The sequence below is a fragment of the Salminus brasiliensis genome, chromosome 21 (genome assembly GCF_030463535.1).
Source record: "Salminus brasiliensis chromosome 21, fSalBra1.hap2, whole genome shotgun sequence".
NCBI classification, from domain to species: Eukaryota; Metazoa; Chordata; class Actinopteri; order Characiformes; family Bryconidae; genus Salminus; species Salminus brasiliensis.
This window is the reverse complement of record NC_132898.1, coordinates 24417162-24442305: the sequence shown is the minus strand read 5'-3', so window position 1 is coordinate 24442305 and position 25144 is coordinate 24417162. Positions and strand designations below refer to the sequence as shown.

The following is a 25144-nucleotide window of genomic DNA, read 5'->3' as shown; positions in this document are numbered from 1 at the left end:
CCATGTTCCAACATCTAGTGCAAAGTCGTCCACTATAGGCACTGTCCACATGTCACTGATATCATGACAGGACACACTCCACACACTCTGCTGGCTGTGAGGGACTGAGTAAAACGAAGTAAAAATAGAGTGTAAACAAGCACGTCTTAACGAGTCTCTATAAAAGGAAAGTCCAGCAGGCCGAGAGCCGCGGTCACAGGCAGGGCTGAGCTCCAACATCTCCCCAAAATACCACACCAGCTTCCAGCTGCCCACATCTGGACGAACAGCTTGTGTTTGGAAACTCTCTCACTCTCTATGTCTCTCTCTCTCTCTCCATATATCTATGCCTGTTTCTGCCATACATGGTCTCTCTGATTCTCTCTCTCTCCTTTCCTCTCTCTCTCAATGTGTCTCGCTCTCATACACACTCTCCATTTCTTTTTTGTTTCACACATTGTCTCTCTCTCTCTCTCTGTCTCTCTCTCTCGGATACTGTCTCAATAGCAGTCTGTCTCTCTCTCTCTCTCACTACTGTATGTAGTTGAAATGACAATAAAACCCACTTGACTTGACTTGACTTGACACACACTGCCAATCTCTCTAATACAGACTGTCTCTCTATCAGACTGTCTCTCTCTCACTGCCAGTCTTTCTTTATGCATTGTCTCCCTCATACAGACTGGCTCCCACACCACCACTCTCTCTCTGTCTACCTCTCTTTGCTTCTTTTTGTCATAAAGACTGTCTCTCTAACAAACTGTCTCTCTCTGTAACACACAGCCAATCTCTATGCATAATCTCCCATACAGTCTCTATGCAGTCTCTCTCTCTATGCCTTTCACTCATACAGACTGTCTCTCTCTCTCTGCCCTTCACTCATACAGACTGTCTCTCTAACAGACTCTGTCTAACAGACTGTCTCTCTCTCTCTGCCCTTCACTCATACAGACTGTCTCTCTAACAGACTCTGTCTAACAGACTGTCTCTCTCTCTCGCTATGCCTTTCACTCATACAGACTGTCTCTCTAACAGACTCTGTCTAACAGACTGTCTCTCTCTCTCTCTATGCCTTTCACTCATACAGACTGTCTCTCTCTCTCTGCCCTTCACTCCTACAGACTGTCTCTCTAACAGACTCTGTCTAACAGACTGTCTCTCTCTCTCTCTCTCGCTATGCCTTTCACTCCTACAGACTGTCTTTCTAACAGACTGTCTCTCTCTCTCTCTCGCTATGCCTTTCACTCATACAGACTGTCTCTCTAACAGACTCTGTCTAACAGACTGTCTCTCTCTCGCTATGCCTTTCACTCATACAGACTGTCTCTCTAACAGACTCTGTCTAACAGACTGTCTCTCTCTCGCTATGCCTTTCACTCATACTGACTGTCTCTCTAACAGACTCTGTCTAACAGTGTCTCTCTCTCTCTCTCTCTCTCTCTCTCTCTCTCTCTCTCTACAGTTACAGATTGGTGACTTTGGCAGAACTCAGGCTCCCTTTCTGCCAAGCACGTCTTTCACCCCGACTTCACCCCTGCTCTCTCACGTTTGTCTTTTCTTTTTCTGTTTTCAGCCTCGTTTAGGCGCCTGCAAACGATGCTGTCTGAGCTGGGTGGCGGAACCTCAACCCTCTTTATTTGGGGAATGTGTCCATTCTAGAGGGTCTGCAAGACTTACCTTTAGACATTGCCGTTAAATCTGCTGATAACACTGTAACTCAACCCTTTAAGATTACACAAACACAGACATTTATAGTAAGTGTAGGATAGTGCAGTGCCAATGTATTTTGATGTGTTAAAACCTGTTTAAAGAACATTCACCACTTAAACTTCTAACAACTACCGTTAAATATAACAACACAAAAACCCTCCCAGACCTTAAAGCCATTCCCACATGAACTCCCAGAGAGCTGAAAGGTCCTTGTTACCCATCATGCCCTGCCTCAGTCCTTCATTACTTTGAAAAACACTATAATTCATTTCAGTGGGCAACAGCGGCTGCCCCAAATCACTGTGCTGCCCCATGGGCTCCTGGTCATTTTAGATGGGCCTTAAGCCTTCTCTACACTGGATTTAAAGTGAAGTAAGGTGGAGGAGAAAGTCACTAAAGTCCCTAAAGGTTAGCCCCCAAATTACAGCCAGAACAGAGGGACAGACTGGGTCATAAGACTATGCTGAAGGTACAGGTTATACTGTAGATAGATAGACAGACAGATAGATATATAGCCAGACAAATATGTAGATATATAGCCAGACAAATATGTAGATATATAGCCAGACAAATATGTAGATATATAGCCAGACAAATATGTAGATAGATAGCCAGACAAATATGTAGATATATAGCCAGACAAATATGTAGATAGATAGACAGACAGATAGATAGATAAATCTGCCCTACTCAGATGATTAATTCTGAAATTGCAGCTTTACAGCAGAGCCTACAGCACTGTTCAGAGCACACACAGGTGTTAGGCAGAGACAGTGTAAGGATGTATTGTTTATTTGCATATTTGTGAGTACATTTATTGTGTCTGGGGTTCAGTAATGCTGTATGTAGGTCCTCTGTTGCCTCTGGGGAAAACACTGCAAAGATTCAGTCTGACATACCAAGCTAAACACACACACACACACACACACACTTATACATATATCAGAAAAACACAAATGTAGCTCAGAGAAAAGTACTCAGACAGACCCCCTCATCCTTTAGCCCCTTTCTTCCTCTTTTTCTCATCTTTCTCTTTCCTTTTCTGCACATCTCTTTACCCCCACTGCTGCCTTCATACCTCCTCTACATGTGTTTCTTACCCTTTATCTTCGGACCAATCAGTAACAGACACCGACCTTGCTCTGAATAATTCAGGACGCCCACAGCGAACTGAAATACCAAGGAAAGCCTCCCACCCGCCGGGCATTTAATTCATACACACACCGCATGCTCATTCAATCTGTACCCGTCTACTCACTGAGCTGCTGAATCAATATTGATGCAAGATGGAGCAAGAAGATGAAATTCAAATGACATGTTATACACAAACTGTTTATTTCTCAAACTGCTGGCGAGGTCTTAATCTGGAGACGTATTCATCAGTAACTCATATAAATTATTTTTAATTAGTTAGTAACTACTAATTTGTTCAGTGACTACTATGAATTGTTTAGTATTTTTTATGAATTATTCAGTATCTACTATTAATTACTGAGTAACTACTATGAATTGTTCACTGTCCATTATGTATTATTCAGTAACTATTACAAATTATTCAGTATCCACTATGAATTATTTAGTATCCACTATAAATTATTCAGTATCCACTATGAATTATTTAGTATCCACTATGAATTATTCAGTATCCACAATGAATTATTTAGTATCCACTAAAAATTATTCAGTATCCACTATGAATTGTTTAGTATCCACTATAAATTATTCAGTATCCACTATGAATTATTTAGTATCCACTATGAATTATTCAGTATCCACTAAAAATTATTCAGTATCCACTATGAATTATTTAGTATCCACTATGAATTATTCAGTATCCACTATGAATTATTTAGTTTCCACTATAAATTATTCAGTATCCACTATGAATTATTTAGTATCCACTATGAATTATTCAGTATCCACAATGAATTATTTAGTATCCACCATGAATGATTTAGTATCCACTATGAATTATTCAGTAACTATGAATTATTCAGTACCCACTATAAATTATTTAGTAACTACAATGAATTATTCACTATCCATTATGAATTATTCAGTAACTATGAATTATTCAGTATCCACTATGAATTATTTAGTATCTATGAATTATTCAGTATCCACAATAAATTATTTAGTCCCACCATGAATTGTTCACTATCCATTATGAATTATTCAGTAACTACTAGTGAGTTGTTTAGCATCCATTCTGAAGTATTAAGTAACTCCTGTGGATTATTTAACTACTATAAATTATACAGTAAACACTATGAATTCTTTAGATTTGACTAAGAATTATTTTGTATCTATTATGAATTATTCAGTAACTATTGTGAATGATTTAGTATCCAATAAGATTATTTCGGTATCCACTACTCACCATTCAGTAACTACCATAAAATATATTGTGTTTCAACTATGAGTTTAGTATTATTATTTCACAGCTAAAGCCCTGGGACACAGACTGGGGATTTTTTAGCTGGAATCAAATTTAGATATCCATGGAAAATCTGCTGTGGATTAGTGCTTGTGATAAGCTGGTGTTACAGTTCTGCAGGAAACAAATCATTTCAGTAAGAGGACGCTATTCGGTAATGCTGCGTTTAAAGAAGCTGCCAATCTCTAGACAGATAACGTTTATAATTATTTACTTAGATAAGGCAGGGTTTGTACAGGGACATTCATTATTAGAAGCTGCCGTTATCACAGGCGGGAACAAACACATGTTGCAACCTTAGATGAATTATTTCTCATCTGTAATGATCATAAGAGTCATGAGCTCACTACATATATTGCTGCTACTGTTGTACAAACACTGTTTATTTTAGTACATGCACATGCAACTCTACTGCACTTTACTGCAACTTTCTTTACTTGGTGTTCTTCTTTTACTGAGCTCTACTTTAGTGTGTATATACATATATATATATATAAAATGACATATATAATGAAAATAAACTCTTGAATCTTGAATGTTGATAAAAGCACAGATTCTAAACTCACGAGCTATACTTTGACTTTACTTTTGTGACAAACTGGAACCCTGTTCAAACAGAATTCACACAAATGTAATTCATTCAGAAGTAAATGCAATTCATTTAGAAGTAAATGTAATTTTTTTTTTTAAAAGTCTACATTTTTGACCTAAACTAAAAACAAGCAACAATTCAATAAGACTGCAGCACTACAGCTGAGTTTAAATACAACAGGCTTGGTAATTAAATGAAACTGAAAGGTTAATAATTTATAGATCCTTACTGACGCAATCTCTAAAACAGCAACTTTACAGGAAAGGGATTTTATGCCACATTATTTTGGAGCATTTCCATCGGCCTGTTCATCATGAATTTCAGACACAATGTAAAAAACAACTTAATTAAATTAATATTTAAATTTAAATAAATACTAAATTCAAATGAATATGTAAATATGCAAACGCGTGCACACACACAGCTTGTCTAGTCCCTGTAGAGAAGTACTGCCAATTTTATTTTATTTATATACATTGCCTAATGTCAATTTCAGGCGTGGGCTCCCCCAGCACTGAGCTGTGGAGCAGTGAAACTTTTAGGAATTGGAGATGAGGTGGTGTTGAAATCATCCAACATCCAACATCCTGACCTCACCAACACTCTGGTTACTGAATGCAATCAAATCCTCACAGCAATGCTCCAAAATCCAGTTGAAAGTCTTTTTCCCTGGACAGCAGAGACAGGTAATCCACCAAAAGTAGGATAAACTTGTTTTTAATACCCCTGATTACAATGAAGCAATGAACAAGCAAGTGTCCCAATACTTTTGTCCATATAGTGTACATATGTTTAGGACGCACATACAGAGGGCAAGCATATATTTGACCTTTTCTGTCAGTTTTTCTAGCAGATCGAGTGTTATTCCAAAATTACAGAGATTACCTTTAACCCAAACAGTCTAAGCCTCTCGGTACCTTCCGGATTACGCTAGCTGGCACGGATACAGCTTTCCAAACGTGGCCGCCTGGTACAGTTTGTGTAATGCTGCTCAAGGTCAGTCGAGAAAAAAAACCCACAAGCCATGTGAATTTCCTAATAAAAGCAGAATTAGCGGTGGCTTTATTGCCTACGGGCCACATTCTAGCGCAAGACTTGACCCTAATCCAGCAACTATGCCACCATAAAGTCAGGAGGTTAGGGTTATGAATGCTGGTGGTATGCTGGTGGTGTGCTGGACCCACGAGGACCGCTTGCTTGGGAGGGTTGCGCTTGTTGCGGTAAAGCTGGAAACTATGAGTCACTTTGGGAAAATGTTCCCATACTTGCTCACCTACAATCAGAAATCACATCAACAGTTGCACAAGACTAGCTCTGATGTCCTGGTCATTAAAGCTGGTCTGCTCATTCCAGTGATGCCTGAATGAGGTTCTGATAGAACAGATATGTGTGAGACAGACCTATGCTCAACCCTTCGAGGCCTGAACCATCTGCATCCATCACCATTCTTTAAAACTGGAGCGTTTATTTGACCTTTTAAACATGTCTAACTATGATCTACAGCTTTTACTCTGAACTGGCAGAGAAAAAGCTATGTTGGGGTTTTCTGGGGAGAGACTTTCCAAGCATTATGCATTATTTTTGATACATCAGGGATTTATTTCTCACGCAACTATTTAACCCCTTAGACTCTGAGTTGCCCTTTAAACTTTACTCATTTCAAACGCAGAAATCTGTATGTATATTTCTGATGCCTGCAGTAGCTGGATTATCCACTAGGAGGCAGAAAGCATGTATCTGATTATATTTTCTGTAAATAATAAATGATTATTATTTATTTCTTTTATTATACTATTCTTGTTATTATTTCCATATTGTCAAGTCAAGTCAAGTCAGAAATGCTCCAAAATCTAGTGTTTCCATATTATTATGTGTATGATATTTAAGGTAATGCGATTTTGTAATTATCACAGTGATGTTGCAGAGGTCTGACATTGAAAACAGCAGTGCACGTGTGGAAAAAAAAAGTATTGGGACGCCTAGGTTTGGAGCTCGGCAGGTATCGAGTCAGCAGAGCGCTGGAGACTTTTATGCTCTGTAACTTTACGTGGTCTTGCTGAGTCGTTGTGGTTCCTCACAGGAATCTTCCTAACATCACTCACAGTTGATCTACAGAGGAATATCTAGGAGGGAAGAAATGTTACCAACTGACTTGCTGCAACGGTGGCTACTATAACAGTTCCATACTGGAATTCAGTGAGCTCTTTAGAAACATGTCTAGGTGCTTGATTCTATACACCTGTGGCAATGGGACTGAATGAAACACCTGAATTAAATAATTAATACGTTTGCCTATATAGTGCTAAAGGATAAAGCAGAAGAGTACACTGTGTTCAAAACAGACATATTGTCACCGTTGCCAACATTATAGCACCGTCTAGAATAATATCTCTAATATCAGAAACACAGGCATCCCCATCACAAGTGTTCGATATCTTCGCTGTCGTGCAACAATCTTCCATCTCTAGAATGGGAACTTCACAGGATACACAGATAACCTTCCTATCTTTCTATGGAAGTCATTTTGGAGCATTTCTATTGGTCCATTCATCAAATCATGTAAAAATGACCTAAAGAACAACGACAGTGATGATTTGTAGCATATCAACTGTTTATGTTTATTATACCAGTAGTTCTAAAACTGGAGATACACCACTAATGTGATTCACTGCACTACACCAGTAAACCCCAGTGAGGTATGATGCTGTGTAAGACTCTGCTACACCAGTAACAGCCTTTGGATTTTATGAAAACACAGTGAATTACACTGTAATTAAAATTCTGCAATTGTAGGGCAGCCTCAGTGTGCAGTTATATAACCTCTTCATTCTAATCCCTCCGCTGTGTGGTGAGCTCCTTCTCGTGACATTATAATCAGGCTGTAGATTATATTCACTCTGTAGTGAAACTGCCACAGAGGTTCTAGCATTTTACATGTCCAAATGTTTGTGGACACCTCTTCTAATGAATACATTCAAAAACTTTAAGCTGCACACATTGCTGACACAGATGTGCAAAATGCATGCACACACAGCTTGTCTAGTCCCTGTAGAGAAGTACTGCAAATAAAATAGGACTCCCAGGAGTAAACATTAACCTTTTGGCACAATGCCTAATGCCAGACTTGGGCTTGAGGGGTATTAAGCCATGGAAGAATTGTGTTCTCTGGAATGATGGTTGGGGCTCCATCCAATACTTATGGGATGTGTTGGGGAGTTGGGAATTAGGTGGGGTAGTGATCATCATCCAATATCCTGACCTTACAGCAATGCTCCTAAATCTAGTGGAAAGCCTTCTTCCCTGGACAGTAGAGACAGTTTCCAACAAAAGCAGGATCAACTCTTTTTTAATACCCTTGACTTCAGCAGAAACAATGAATGAGCAGATGTCCCAATACTTTATATAATAAATTGATCTACCTTCAGAATATTGCATTCCCCAAGCGCTCTCCAGACAGTGGGTGCATTCCCACCACGATCCTAATAAACCTTAAGGAGCTAAACCAGGACCCTCTGAAGATATAAAGAGTTCCAGAACTGTAGATTTTAGATCTACAGAGCAAATCTGAATGTTTGTAAACTTTCAGGTGGATATGTCACATGGGTGCACACTTATTTGAGGTCCAAGAACCTGTTGAGGAACTAAAACACTCCATAACTACAGGTGCTACTCCATTGAGGTTCTCCAACATTTTGAGGGAATAAATAATTGCACCGTCATAGGCTCAATACCAGGAACCTTTCAGGAACCTGTCAAAGAAGTAACATGTTCAAGAACTATAAGCATTATCCCACTAAGGTTCAAGACCATTGGTTGAGGTATTTAATCTCCCTGAACTTTAGGCATGCCAGGACCTTTTGAGGTACTAAGAAAGTTCCAGTACTATGGATGCTACTCTACTTAGGTTATCCAAATGTTCGAGGAGTTCTGGGTATTCTGTATTCTGGGAATATCTTGAATGAGAACTATGTAACTTTTCATTTTTTAATCATTGGTTGTCCTTTTGGGTTTTTTGTGACAATTCACAAAATTTATTTTGGACAAAAAAATGACAGATTACAAGGTTCAGACTAATCAGCAGCGGGTCCTGGAAGTATGGGCCAAATCTAAAATTGGCCTGAGCTCTTATCTCTGGTGGAAAGCCAAAAATATCTCAATTTCTGAAATATCTGGTTTCTGTCTGGGTAAACTTACCACAACGAAAAAGGCTCACAGCCATAACATTAGTACCACCTGCCCAGTACCACACTATTGAGTAGGTCCCCCTTGTGCCACCCATCAGATCTGATCGTTCGAGCCATGCACTTCACAAGACCTCTGAAGGCAGCCTGTGGTATCTGGCACCAAGACTAACGTCAGCAGCAGATCCTTTAAGTCCTGTGAGTTGTGAGTCCTGTAAGATCGTCCATGAACTGCATCAATGAGCCTTGGGCGCCCATGACCCTGGTTGTCTTTCCTTGGAGCACTCTGGTACGTACTGAGCACTGCATTCCAGGAACACAACCCCCCCACCAAGAACTACCTGATGTTTTGGAGATGTTCTGACCCAGTCAGTCATCTAGTCATCACAGTTCATCAGATTCTTATGCTTGACTATTTTTCCCTGATTTTAACACCAACATCATCCTCAAGACCTGACTGTTCACTTACTGCCTAATATATCCACTTCTTGACTGATGCCTCTGTAGAATGAAGATAATCCCTTTTTTCACTTCACCTGTCACCTGTGTGGTACTAATATTTTGGCTAATCGGTTTACATGAGGAGAAAAAACGAATGAATTTCAGTTGGACTGCCTCTTTAAAGATCAGGATTGAGTGGCTATTTCATGAGCTTCAATCGACGTAATTGCTTTGGTCTTAGGAGCACGGCAACATTGTTATTAGAATATTTATGAGAGCTCTTCACCGTTCGCTCATTAGAATGAATACTCAGCAACGAGCCTCAGCCCCATTCGCTCTGACAGGGCTATAAAATACAACCAGCGAGCTGTGCCGCATTAGAGGCATCAGGGCCATACCAAACAACAGTACATCATAATCCACACATTAACAGGACAGGCTTTCTCATGAGCATCTACAAATGACAGTTTGACGAACAGTGTTTTGACTGAATGTGTTTAAAGGAGTTGAACCAGCATGCAGTTCGGTTGAGCAGCTATGTTCTCAGCCATCTGTCCCTTCAGTTTCCCATTTATTATTTGTTTATTAACCCATCCATAAGCACACAAAGATGCTGAGTGACTGATAACTCACAGAAACAGGACGATGCCGGTGTTTGCCATGGCGTACGCCAATCCCAGAATTCCAGAGCCCATGATGGCATTTCCCAGGTTAAAGACTGACATCCCAAAAGAGGTTTTCCCCTCAAACTGAGGATAAAGCACAAACAAAGATTCATACTCTCACAAATTCATATACAAACAAATGATTATATATTTTTTGTACCACAAAAACATCAGGAAGGTCTTGAGATCCACAGGTTATCCTAAATTACCAGTAGAACGTAGAAAGGCTTCAGAATTGTACAGTATCACAGACCCTGTTTACACCGGTCATTTTATTCGGCTAGTATCTGGATTGTATCCTGGTAAAGATTTTAGTCACATGCATTTACACTGGGTAGTCAAATGCATCTCCGGTTAGTCAGACTGAAATCCGATTGCTGTGTGGGACGGAATATGCAAATTTGCTCATTGTGCAGTAATTGGGACAGATGTTTCGGGTTGTACTGGCAGGGGTTTTAGTTGCTAAATGGGTCTTGGAGGGATGAATGCATTTACACTATAACGTGGCTCCAATAAGACTGGTCTAACACACTATGACTATGGCCTGGGGAGTGCAAGTGTAATTCCCGAGCCATGCCCCTTTGCCAAAATCGTCAGAGAGAGCACAATTTGCCATGCCAACTTGCTGGTTACAGATAAAATCCCTCTCTTAAAAAAAGAGCCAATTGGCCAGAAGCAGGTAAGGGTCGACCATGCCATGGCCCTGGGCAGATTGTGTAAAAATAAAAGTCACTCATAAAAACAGCAGTAACACAAAATCATTTCGGACTGAGATCTAAAATGAATGTCTCACATTCAGCGGAAAATGAATAAAGGAAAGTTTTGTTTTATGATTTATTTCTCCACTTATATGCACAATAAGGAAATATATTGGAGTTAAAATATCTTTTATACAAGCTTGAAAGTGTATAAAAAAAGTATTTATAAAAATATTTATTTTTTGGCCTTCATTCTTATGTAATAATATATAAAACAACCTTAAGCTAAAATTTAAATGCTGGGATAATTGGCAGTGCAAAATTTGAAAAAACTTAAAGAGTTATTTGGTAAATTTCACATTTTATAATCTAAAAAATTTATTGTTTTTTTCAATAATTGACAGATTATTCGTTTGTTGCAGCCCAATTTATAATGGAGGGTCCAAACAGTGGTTCTTATTTCAGTTTGGGGTGAAGCAAAGTTCCAACAACAATTTGATTTCGGAGAGTGTGGAAAATCTGATAGGTACCAGCACCCAGGGACTAAATATGGAGCATAGCAGCAGCCAAAAACGGACTAGGCCACCCATGAGTTCAGTGAAAACAGCAGGAAATGATGTCTGTGACTTTCTCAGAGGAGGAGGAGGGAGAAAAAAACAGACATCTAACATTCTACATCTAATCCTATTTAAATCTGTCTTTAGACGGCTGAACCACTTGGAGAACCTCTCTGAAAAAGTCTACAAATGCCTCTACAAACTTACATCTGTGAAGCGCGGCGCTTTCTTGTCGTCGGCATTGGAGAGGAACTCCGAACTCTCTGCAAGGTTTGCCGCATCTCCTGTAGCTCTGCCAGGACTGAAATCAGAGAGTACAGTTAAAGACCAAAAGCGTGACTCAGAAATCAACCTTTATACATTAATACTCAATTAAGAGTGAACTTTTAAGAACTTTGCAGTGACCAGGAGTCAGTTTGGTGTTTTAGGGCCTTTAATCTTGCTCCTGGGGGCCCACAGCACTGCACAGTTTTAACTATCCCCCACCTCAGTACCCCCGTGATCCAGCCCATCTAGCTGATGAAGCCCTGCAGGAGCCGGAGGCAGGGTAGAGCTGAGACTGTGAAGAGCTGAGGGTTGGCAGGGGCAGGTTTAGGAAACACTGAGCTGTGGTAATGTGATCGTTTGTTTACTTTACTGCATGAACATATGAATACAGAAAACTTCTAGTCTTATCTCTCAAGAAACATCCGAGGAATAGGTTTAACAGAAGAACAGGTTTAACAGACTGCTGAATCACACACTAAGACTTCACTCATTTCTGCTGTTTCGCTGATAATCCCACTGCTAGCACTAAACATGCAACATTATTTGCAGGTTTGGGTGGAAACACATTACATATAACAGTGTCACACAATGAAAACATAACATACCAAACATATGGTTATTTAAGACACATAACCCCAAATTTATGGACAGTAGGTTTATTATATTACTAATGTATAGTAAACCTTTAGATTAGATTAAAGATCCCAGTTTCAAACCAGTAACTCACAATTCTGATACATTTAAAAGTATTCTGCTTATTAGTTTTGTGGTGAGAGGCAGGCGCTGTCTTGCTCGGCAGTTCATGTCAGTTCGTAATCAGCCCGTACCCTGAATACGGACAGATGCAGCTTATTAGAAAGGAGCTCCCAGATGCTTACGAAGCTCAGCTCTTGCTAGCTCGAGAGAGGATGTTAGCCTCCCGGCTTAATAGTGAGAGTCAGTAGAGGGGATGTTAGGGCCCTGGCTAAATAGTGAGAGTCAGTAAAGAGGATGTTAGGGCCCTGGCTAAATAGTGACAGTCAGTAGAGGGGACGTTAGGGCCCTGGCTAAATAGTGAGAGCCAGTAAAGAGGACGTTAGGGCCCTGGCTAAATAGTGACAGTCAGTAAAGAGGACGTTAGGGCCCTGGCTAAATAGTGAGAGTCAGTAGAAAGGACGTTAGGGCCCTGGCTACATAGTGACAGTCAGTAAAGAGGACGTTAGGGCCCTGGCTAAATAAGTGAGAGTCAGTAGAGAGGACGTTAGGGGCCTGGCTAAATAGTGAGAGTCAGTAGAGAGGACGTTAGGGGCCTGGCTAAATAGTGAGAGTCAGTAGAGAGGACGTTAGGGCCCTGGCTAAATAGTGAGAGCCAGTAAAGAGGATGTTAGGGCCCTGGCTAAGCGGTAATAGGCAGTAGAGAGGACGTTATCCTCCTGACTAAGCATCAGGAGCCAGTAGAGAGGACATTATCCTCCTGACTAAGCATCGAGAGCCAGTAGAGAGGACATTATCCTCCTGACTAAGCATCGAGAGCCAGTAGAGAGGGCATTATCCTCTTGACTAAGCATCGAGAGCCAGTAGAGAGGGCATTATCCTCTTGACTAAGCATCGAGAGCCAGTAGAGAGGGCATTATCCTCTTGACTAAGCATCGAGAGCCAGTAGAGAGGACATTATCCTCCTGACTAAGCATCGAGAGCCAGTAGAGAGGACATTATCCTCCTGACTAAGCATCGAGAGCCAGTAGAGAGGACATTATCCTCCTGACTAAGCATCGAGAGCCAGTAGAGAGGACATTATCCTCCTGGTTAATCATCGAGAGCCAGTAGAGAGGACATTATCCTCCTGACTAAGCATCGAGAGCCAGTAGAGAGGACATTATCCTCCTGACTAAGCATCGAGAGCCAGTAGAGAGGACATTATCCTCTTAACTAAGCATCGAGAGCCAGTAGAGAGGACATTATCCTCCTGACTAAGCATCGAGAGCCAGTAGAGAGGGCATTATCCTCCTGACTAAGCATCGAGAGCCAGTAGAGAGGACATTATCCTCCTGACTAAGCATCAAGAGCCAGTAGAGAGGACATTATCCTCTTGACTAAGCATCGAGAGCCAGTAGAGAGGACATTATCCTCCTGACTAAGCATCGAGAGCCAGTAGAGAGGACATTATCCTCCTGACTAAGCATCAAGAGCCAGTAGAGAGGACATTATCCTCCTGGTTAACCATCGAGAGCCAGTAATTAAACTAAATGGGGCTCTGAGGGGTCCAGTGGACTAAGGTGCTGCCACTATGACTTGAAGGCCTTGAGAGTCCAAGAGCTGGACATTAGAGAGCACGCTTTGCTCTTTCCAGGTGGGTACATGGCTCACCCTCTCCACATCACTTCAGTGTGATGCTGGTCTGCACTGGCGTCTGCTAGCTGATGCATCGGAGCTGGGTACCTGTCTGGTGATGATTGTGCATGCATCGGAGGAGGCATGTGTCAGTCCTCTCTCCCCCATCACGTGTAACTGAGTACCAAATAATGGGTTGGGTACTGGGGAGAAAATTGGGGCAACTTAAGGTATTTTATTCCATGTCATTTTGGAGCATTTCTATTGGTCCATTCATCATGAAATCCTTAAACAATATAAAAAACAACTTCCGGATTCACATAAAATTGATAAAGTCATAAACATTTTCATTTTTGTTACATATTTATGTTTAAAAGTAGATTAAATGGTAATTGTTATGATTACCTTTAGAACATACATGTGAACGTAATATGTACTTAGTTAAATTACTGGAATTTTACAAGCCCCACAGGACAGAAGGTCACCCACAGGGTCACAGTGTGTTCAAAGTGTCTGTTTGTCCACTGACTGATAACAAGCTATGGGACTAAAGAAGGGCAATAATAATGTGTGTATTTCTCTAAGAAAAATGATTCAGAGCATCAAGGAATCGCCCACATTTCAACACAATTCAATCTCATTGATTTTTGATTCGTTTTAAAAACACACTGCATTTACAAGCAGACCAGAGGGACTGTTTACATAGGACTGGGCGATATGGTAAAATACTATATTACGATATTTAAAGAATTTTTTCCCGATACACAATATTTATCACAATACATGTAATCACAGACTAAAAACATCGGTAGAGACAGACTTTTCAGTACTGAATAGAGTGATTTTTAGTCAACATCTGCTGCTCTTCATCTAATTAAACCTGTCTAATTACACTGTTTGTAACGAAACCTGTAGCTGATCAGTGTTTATTAAGCACTAATAATATCTTTTATATGCTTAGAAAAGCATATTGTTATCGAAAAACTAAATTTATCACAATACGATAAAATATCGGCATACTGCCCAGCTCTATGTTTACACAGTCGTGCAATACAATCACAATAACAACACATTGCATCTGGCTGTGTGTAACGCAATGCGATGTAATGTAAAGTACAATCAGGAAAGTTGTTGACATTTCACGGCCACACAGAACAGGTCATCGACAAGGTCAGCACAATGTGTTCAGAGAAATGGATGAGAGCAGATGGACAATGCGAAAAAAAAAACAGTCATTGTGTCTAATAATTCTGCACGTTTAAATGTCTGCCCATCTCAAAAATCAGATTAACAAAAGAAGCCACACCATTCAGCCATAACATTAAAACCACCTGCCTAATATTGCGTAGGTCCCATCATGCCGCCAAAAGGATTCCCAAGGATTTCACAAGATCTCTAAAAGTGGCCTGGGGTATCGGAGCCTCCATGAGCATCAATGAGCCTGTGACCCTCCTGCCAGTTCACCGGTTGGAGCACTTTTGGTAGGTACTAAATACTGCATACCAGAAAACCCCCACAAGACCTGCCTGATGTTTTGGAGATGTTCTGACCCAGTTGTTTAGCCATCACAGTTTGGTTCGTGTCAGAGTGTCTCAGATTCTCACCCACCTTTACTGCTTCCAACCCCTCTTCTTCAAGAACTGACTGTTAACTTGCTGCCGATCCACCCCTACCCCTCCTTCACAGATGCCACTGGAACCAGAACATCAATAATATTCACAGCACAGTGGCTTTAATGTGGTTTTAATGTTATGGCTGATCCAGCATTCCAAAACCGATGCAGGTGAGTCGTCACACATACAAAAGCATGTTGAAGCACCACGTGTTGAATGCGTTTTTTTCCCACCTGGCGTTACATACCTGGCATTTTCTGTACTATTTGGTACGAGTTCCCTACAAGGCAGAGCAAAGCGAGGCGGTTCGGCATCCATCGAGAGCACAGAAGGAGAAAAACACAGATCAGAAGGTCTGAGTGAACTGAGTGAAACAGGCAGCTTGGCTCTGTGTGGCACGTGAGTGAGGGTCCGGTGTTCTTTCTTTCTGTCGGGGTAAACCTCGGCATGCTGGGACAGGGCCAAGGGTTAGGAGCAGTGTTTGGACAAGGAGATATGGGTGGTTTCCAAACATGCGTACACTCACCCTCCACATACATGTTCACGCAAACACACACGCACACACACACACAAGGCGATTCGGCGCACAGCACACGCTGACTTTGACCTGTCAACAAAGGGCGTAAGGCTTGTGCTTTGTGCGCAGCGTTCATCGAGCCGTGACGTGTGACGTGACATTCAAGGCCATCTGCCAGACACATATTACATTTCACCTTATTCAGAGGGCAAGGCCGGACACTGTAACGCTAGCTGCAAGATACCACAAACACACACAAAGCAGCGTTCACACACTGCTCAGAGACACACTTAAGCTCCATTGAAGATGCTAACAATGCTAACAATGCTAACTCAGCTAGCAGGGGCAGTGGCTAGAGTGGGAATCAAGTTATGCCACTAAGATGTTAATCAATTGTTTGTCAATAGTCTGGTTAACGTCTAGAAACACATCTTGGTCACTTTCCTGCCTCGCTGCTACTTTATATACTTAGTTCCCCAGAAATTCTGATTATACACTATTTAGACAAAAGTATTGGGACACCCGCTCATTCATTGTTTCTTCCAAAATCAAGGGTATTCAAAAAAAGTTTATCCTGCGTTTGTTGGAGTAACTGTCTCTACTGTCCATGGAAGAAGACTTTCTACTAGATTTTGGAGCATTGCTATGAGGATTTGATTGCATTCAGTGACTGGTTTAGTGTTAGTGAGGTCAGGATGTTGGATGATCACCTCATCCCCAACTCCCCAACTCATTCTAAAAGTACTGGATGGAGCACCAACCATGATTCCAGAGAACACAGTTCCACGCAATGCTGAGGGGCTTCACACCCCTCTATCCCATGCCTGGTATTAGGCATGGTGTCAATAGATTCATGTTCAACTGCTCCAAGGAGTCCTAATGTATTGGCAACACTTTTCTACAGGGACTAGACTGTGTGTGCATGCATTTGCACATCTGTGTCTGCAATGGGTTCTGCTTTAAGTAGCTGAATGCAATCATTTCAACGGGTGTCCACAAACATTTGGACATATAGTGTATGATCATGAAATCAAGAGGAAATTATCCAAGATTCCTATATAAATTATATATATAAAATATATTCATATAAATAGTTATTACATAATATAAAATTGTATTTTTGTATTTATAGACTAAAGTAGTTAAGTGATACCTTACCTGATATTTTTCAATGCTAAATAAGGGTCATTCTTTGTTGATTTCACTCCTGTATGTGCTCTTATACTCAGGCACTGAAGTGTTCTGCAGGCAACCTAAACACGGCACTGGACAGCTAGTGGACAAAGACCCTTCAAACCTTATAGGCTGTGAATAGTCTCTGAGTGAATGCCAGCTCAAACTCAACCGTTTTTTCTCTGAGAAGGGTGTGCCATGTTTATGTGAACCAGAATTCCTATGAACCCTTTAAAGTTTAAGTTAACCCCTAAGTTTATGATATTCCATTATTAATCCCAAATTGGAAACTATTGTGTTTCTATTTAGTTTGTGATGTGTGTCTCCATTACCCCTGAAAACCTGCCTACAGCACTGGAACGCCATATTCTCATTAGTTACATGGTGTGTAAACAGTGAGTGTGTGTGTGTTTTTCTACAAATATTATATAGAGTACTTACATACATGTGCGACATATTATTATACATCGGTATTTATGTATGTTTACATATGGGATCTATCATTATTATTTCCAGGTACCTTTATATAATATTACAAATTTGGACGAATGGATAAAAGAATGGGGATTGACTGGTGAACAGTACGATGGAAAAATGGGAGGGAAAGATAAGTGGGTGGACAGATAAAAATAGATATGGGATGTATTATTATATCTAAGTAATTATGCATAGTTACATATAGGATGTATTATTATTACATATCAGTAATAACATATGTATATATAATAAAAATGAGACATTTTGAGACAAATGAGACATATGATTACATATATGGGTCATTTTTATATATATATATATAGATAGATAGATAGCCATATATAATATATATATGGTGCTTATTATTATTATATTTAGATAATTACATATAAAAATAGCACATATATGGCATATGAATGCCTCTGTGTACTGACAAGGTATAAAAACAAATGTATGTGTGTGTGTGTGTGTGCTACACCAGTGATGGGGCACGCTGGGTTTGATGAAAAGCTGCAGAACCAGCCACGACCAGCTCAGAACCAGTTTGGGCCTCTTTGTGCTTCCCTCTCTTTTTCCTCTCTCTTTTCTTTAATTTACCAGATTTTGTGGAGTGCCACAAGGTTCTATTTTAGGGCCTTTGAAAGTGATGCAAGTTATGATAATAATAAAGTGTGGACCAATATGTTAATTACATAAGCATTAGATGTGGTTCTTTAAAATTGGCCTAGGCAATATTTGCAGCATATTAATGTCATACCTGTATATGAAACTTTGCAAACGGCTGCTCTTAAAGGGATAAATAACTTAGCTGAATGTGGAATTGACCAGCTGAGGCATGTTTAGTGACATTTAGCTAGTAAAGTTAGCTTTTCAGTTCAGCACTGCAGCTACAAGACTAATACATAGCTGATAAGTAAGGACTCCTATAGCCTTGCATGGCTAAATCATCACACACACGTGTGGAGGTGTTTAGTATTCTCTAATAGAGTGTTTATGTGGTTTCTGATAGCGAATCACTATTGACTAAGCGTATTAGCTACACTAGCATCATAGCTCAAAGCAACCTTCAGACACCACTGCTTTAAACTATGGCTTTAAATCAGGAGCTTTTCTAACGTTGGTGTCTCGGCTTGCCTGACCATCATCATCTGCCAACTCACCCAATTTACACGCCATCAGTGTGTATAGATTCAGACTCAGACTGTACCGTCTACTCACCGAGCCGTGTCGTCTGATTGGGATTTGGTGGGTGTGAGTGTAGTGGAGGACTCTTCTGCTGCATCATGGCCTTTCCCATTAGGGATCGCGTTCATCTCGGCCGGTGGCGGATCCATGCCTTCACGCTAAATGTTCTAGCAGCTTCAATTCAGGGATTCCAGCAGAAAGTCCTCAGAAATCCTAAGGAAAGGTCTTCTTTGTGTTCCTGCAAGAGACAAAGATGAGTTGGCACATTGTTCACCTTGGAAGCGTGAGGAACACACACTGCGTGGATTCACACCTATGGTTCTGAGTCAGTGTCATTCCAGCAGCACATGACCCGCAACAAAACTGTAACTGCAATGTCACCATCAGACACTCGGTGAGGGTAGAAAACACACACATGAAGCACCCACTGCTGACACAGGACTTCATTTGCACACACAGCTTCTATAATCTACATGAGGACAAAAGTATTGGGACACCTGCTTATTCATTGTTTCCTCCAAAATCAAGGGTATAGAAAAAGACTTGATCCTGCATTTGTTGGAGTAACTGTCTCTACTGTCCAGGGAAGAATGCTTTCTACTAAATTTTGGAGCATTGCTGTGAGGCTTTGATTGTATTCAGCAACAAGAGCTGGATGTTGGATGATCACCACCCCACCTCACCACCAACTCCTCAACTCATTCCAAAAGTATTGGATGGAGCACGAACCATCATTCCAGAGAACACAGTTCCACCGCTCCACAGCTCAATGCTGGGGGGCATTATAACCCTCTAGCCCACACCTGGCAATAGGTATGGAGCCAATAGGTCCATCTAGTTTATCTGCAGCAGAGATATTCTACTGGCAGTACTTCTGTACAGGGGCTAGACAAGTTGTGTGTGGATTTGCAGATCTGTGTCAGCATTGGATGTAACCTAAAGTAGCTGAATGCATTCATTAGAAGGCGTGTCCACAAATATTTGGACAAATAGTTTCGAAAAGCACTGACCAATAGAACGAATGCTTTGAAGAAGCTGCACATGGGCCTAGGATCACCAAGCCCAATACTGAGTGTGGGCCAGAGGGGTATAAAGCTCCCCCGCATTGGGCTTTAGTGCAGTTCTCTGGAGTGATGATGTAGCACCATCAATACTTTTGGGAATTACTGGAGTGGCAGAACTAAACATCCCACAAGAACCTGTCTTCACTGATGCTCTCGTTTGGCTGAATTCAATCAAATTGTCCTTACTGCAATGTTCCAACATCTAATGTAAGGTTTTCTCAATATACTAGATGCTGTTACTGCCGCAAAGGGGGACAAACTCCAGGCTACGGTGAGACTGGTTTAGCATGTGCATGGTGGGACAAACAAGTAGAACTTGGCTTGATTTGCCAGAATATCTCCTCTAAGCCGTCACTTCATCAGCTCAGCTGACGGCTGTTATTCTTTCCTCTTCTCCAACTCGAAATCTACGGCCCCTGACAGCCCCTGATGTCTCTATAGCTGCTTTTGTGGCCTGTAGCCTGTTTGTGGGACCCCTGTGGATGTTTAGGGGAGAACCTGCTGGACGTCCAAGCCGCAGTGAAAGCACCGGTGATGTGTGTCTCCATTACCCCTGAAAACCTGCCTACAGTACTGGAATGCAATATTCTCATTAGTGACATGGAGTGTAAACAGAGAGTGTGTGTGTGTTTATTTGTTTTCCTACATTTTCAAGACAAATATTATATATAGTACTTACATACATATGGGACATATTATTATACATAGGTATTTATGTATGTTTACACATGTTTACAGATCTACCATTATTATTTATAGGTACTTTATGTAATATTAGAAAAATGTGGACGAATGGATAGAGAATGAATGAAGGGATTGATTGGTGAACAGTAGGATGGGAAGGAAAGATGAATGGAGAGATGAGTGGGTGGATAAAGGAGAAAGAGAAAAAATACATATGGGACGCATTATTTTATCTAAGTAATTATGTATAGTTACATATGGGCTCTATTATTATTACATATAGATAATAACATATATATAAAAAATGGGACATATGATTACATATATATGAGTAATTTGATCTAATATATATATATATATATATATATATATATATATATATATATATTCTAATAGAAATAATATCGATATATATAGATATAGAGAGATAGATAGATAGATATAAAATATACATGGTGCATATTATTGTTATATGTATATAATTATTATATATAATAGCACATATGGGGCATATAAATGACTCTGTGTCCTGACAAGGTATAAAAACAAATGTATGTGTGTGTGTGTGTGTGTGTGTGTGTGTGTTACACCAGTGATGGGGCACGCTGGGTTTGATGAAAAGCTGCAGAACCAGCCACGACCAGCTCAGAACCAGTTTGGGCCTCTTTGTGCTTCCCTCTCTTTTTCCTCTCTCTTTTCTTTAATTAGTGAGAGATTACCATAACAGCCATGCTCTCTCCACATTCAGAGAGATTTAGCCGGCATCCTCGAGTGCCCCAACACCCACTTCACTCATTCCTGTGCTCCCCTCGCCACTCCTGCTCCCTGTGTGTGATATAAATAATATTAATCTTCTGAGGTGTCGTTTGTATTGTGTGTAATTATTCAATGGCAATATAATAACTATGTCTAGTAGACAATCTACTGTATTTTTCAGTTCAGGTTGCTCCATAAATTTTTCTAGCATTACAGGTCCAGGGCCCGGGGCCCCAGGCCTGACGTTAGGGGCGTCTCGCGGCCCTGTGCAGCTCTGGACGAAGCCGAGCAACGTGGCCGGGCAGCAAAGCAAGGAACACACAATGCTGCGTGTTGTGCGGTTTCCTGGGAACGGCTCGGGGGGAAACAGTGGGGCGATTGTGTCGGGGCATCATTAGAGCGCCGGGGGGGCCCTTGGCTACGGACCGGCCGGGGCACTCGAGGGGCTCAAAAGGTAATTCAGCGCTGTCTAATTGAAAAGACGGTAAAACCGTAAAGACTCAGCAGCGGTGGCCACGGCAGATCGTCTCATGAAAGTGTGAGGAAAACCCACAGGGTGGAGGGGATGGGGGGGTGGGTTGGGGGAGCCTGTGCCAAAAACTAACACTAGCCAGCAGAGTGAATGGAGCACCATGCTGCCATTCACAGACTCCACAAATCACAGAGACAGCACAGTGTCTCTCAATGACGCTGCAATGTGATAGGCTGAAGGAAGGTTAAGGACAGCCAATGAGGTCACTGCTGCAGCTTGTATCACTGAGACAACACTACTGACAGACGGATGGAAGAATAGATGGATAGACTGGTGGGCAGAGAGGTAGAAAGACAGGTAGACAGACAGATCATGTAGATGAGCCGGTAGACTCGTAAAAAGGGCCTCTTCATGGGGTTCTTTAGTAAATCAGTGGTTCTATATAGATCCATGCAAAACTGAATGACTCGTCTGTTTACTTATTTTCAATGACAGAGAACCTTTTAAAGATTATTCTTTAAAGAACCTTTTCAAATAGTAAGTTGGTGAGTAGATGGATGGATGGAAGAATGGAAAGATGGATCAGTGGAAAAATGGATGGATGAAAGAATGAGTGGGTGGATTAAAGGTTGTAAAGATAGAAGTAGAGTAGAGGTGGACAGAAGGATGAATGGATGGATTAACTGGTGAACAGTAGGATGGAAAGATGGATGGATTAAAGCATAGTTAGATGGGTTGGTAAATAGATGGATGAAAGGATGGATGGGTGGTTGGAAGCATGGTTAAATGGGTGAATGAAAGGATGGAAAGATTGGTGGATGGACAGATGGATAAAATGATGGATGGATAGAAGAATCAATGGATGGACTGATTAGTGAACAGCAGGATGGAACGATGGATGGAACGATGGATGGATGGAAGGATGGATGGATGGAAGGATGGAAAGGCGGGTGGATGGATGCATGGAAAGATGGGTAGATGAAAGGATGATGGTTAGATGGGTTGGTGAGTAGACGGATGATGGATGTATGGAAAGATGGGTGAATGGATGGATAGAAGAATGAATAGATGGACTGATTGGTGAACAGCAGAATGGAACGATGGATGGATGGAAGGATGGTTGGATGGTTGGTGACTGGATGGATGGATGAAAGAATGGAAAAGCGGGTGGATGGATGTATGGAAAGATGGGTGGATGGAAGGATGGCTAGATGGGTTGGTGAGTAGATGGATGTATGAAAGGATGGAAAGATGGGTAAATGGATGCATGGATGGAAGGATAGGTAGATGGATGGATAGAAGGATGAATGGATAGATTGATGGGTAAGCATTAGGATTTAAAGATAAAGAGAAAAAATTAATGGAGAGATGAGTGGATATAAGGATGGAGAGATGAAAGGATGGATGGATGGATGAATGGTGAACAGCAGTATGCAACGATGAAGGGATGGGTGGATGGAAGGATGGAAGGACGGTTAGATGGGTTGGTGAGTAGATGGATGGATGAAAGGATGAATGGATAGATTAATGGGTGAACAGTAGGATTTAAAGATGAAGAAAAAAGTTTAATGGAGAGATGAGTGGGCGGAAAGATAAGTGGATATAAGGATGGAGAGATGAAAGGATGGAAAGTTGAATGGAGAAATGAGTGGATGAAAGAATGGGCTGATGGATGTGAAGATGGATGGCTCCATTGGGGAACAGATGGATGGAAAGATGGATGGAAGGAGGAATAGAAAGCAGAGTGGATGTATCCTGGATGGATAAATGGAAAGATGGAGAGTTGGATGGAAAGATGGATGGAGGCCATGGCCTGGTGTTGACTGTGAGTCTAATTGCTGTGAGTTGAATAATCAGAGCTTGCAATAATTGAGCCCTTATGGACTGAGACATGTGACCTCATCCAGTTGGGTGTGAAAATGGTTCGTTGGGTTTATTTTGGATTCACACGGCCGCCTGGCAGCTGCATCTCCTCCACACACACTGGAGCTCTCACAGCTACACAACCACAAACACGGGCAAGTGTTGGCAGGTCAGCGCTGCCCAGTGCCATAACAACACCATCTTCTCACAGATTGGACCAGCTGACTGAGTGACATCTCCATATTTAACTAAACCTCCACCCATTCTGTACCCTGGATGAGTCAGAATTCACGTGAAACTGCCGTTTCATTAGCGTGGAAAAGACATACACATTCCAACCACACAAGCCTGAGGATTTTTTCACGCACCCCCTCACTGATGACACCCTTTACTCGTCAATTCCGGACGGGGGCTTCTGTGAAAGACCAGTTAATCCCTGCTTGTTCTGCAGAGTGATGATTAAACCCCTCACCCTCGCTGTGCCCTCAGAACGGGGCACTAATTTAGCCCTGTCTGCCCCCAAACTAGCCCCACCACACCACGGGCATCCGCTCAATTCTGCCTGCTCTTATATTTTACAGCCTCCAGAAAGAACTGATATTAGCAGCTTTTTATTTCCCAGTAATGCTGCATTCAGACAGCAGAGAGACAGAGACAAGCAGGAGGATGGACGAGGAGGACGAGGCTAAACAGGACTAAACTCAGAGAAGCATCCAGCTACATCAGAAGTAGGTCTGGATGTAGACTCTGATTTAAATCTGGCACTAGAATCTTGAATCAGAGCTGCAGTATTAGTAACTGTTTTTTAAGAGTACATAAATATAAGCATAAGTTTGGACAAAAGTATTGGGACACATGTCTAGGGAAGTAAGCTTTCAACTACACTTCTGAGCATTGTTGTGAGGATTTGATTGCAATCAGTGACAAAAGCATAAGTGAGGTCAGGATGTTGGATGATCACCACCCCACCTCATCCCCAACTCATCCCAAAAGTATTGGATGGAGCACCAACCATCATTCCAGAGAACACAGTTCTTCCACTGGTCCACAGCTTAATGCTGGGGGGTTTTATACCCATCTAGCCCACACCTGGCATTAAGCACGGCGCCAATAGGTTGATGTTTATTGGCTCCAGAGAGTCCTATTGGCAGTGCTTCTCCACAGGGGAGTGCATTTGCATTTGTGTCAGCAATGGGTGCAACCTAAAGTAGCTGAAGGCATTCATTATAAGCGGTGTCCACAAACATTTGGACATATAGTGAAATATTGTGCTACTGCAGAGGTTTTAGACACCTATTCATATTATTTAAAAGCATTTCTCTCAGCAATAAGATAAAAGTACAGTAAAATACAGTAAAAAGTAACAAGAACGTCTCATTTTGAAGAAGGTAGTCCAGATCCTGTGAGCTAGTTTAAAGAACAAAGCTTGGTTCCAAATTTGATTAAAAAAAATAGCATAACCCCTGTATCATAAAACATTTCATATCAGCCAGGTTCTTGCCA

General features: G+C 41.3%; 1 protein-coding gene across 3 annotated transcripts in view; it reads right to left on the bottom strand.

Moving 5' to 3' along the window:
- The window catches only part of slc38a3a (solute carrier family 38 member 3a), a 76320-nt gene that overhangs the window by 26356 nt on the left and 24820 nt on the right, over positions 1 to 25144 (bottom strand). Inside the window, exons 2-5 of one of the 3 annotated variants that reach the window (XM_072666589.1) lie at positions 18836 to 19040; positions 15698 to 15730; positions 11468 to 11561; positions 9974 to 10089 (exon numbers count right to left, since the gene is read on the bottom strand). In XM_072666589.1, coding sequence (XP_072522690.1) covers positions 9974 to 10089; positions 11468 to 11561; positions 15698 to 15730; positions 18836 to 18951 — 359 coding nt within the window. In that variant the 5' untranslated portion in view covers positions 18952 to 19040. Of the gene's footprint in view, positions 1 to 9973; positions 10090 to 11467; positions 11562 to 13873; positions 14846 to 15697; positions 15731 to 18835; positions 19041 to 25144 lie in introns of those variants that run through there. The other 2 variants (XM_072666590.1, XM_072666591.1) reach the window with 2 other exon arrangements.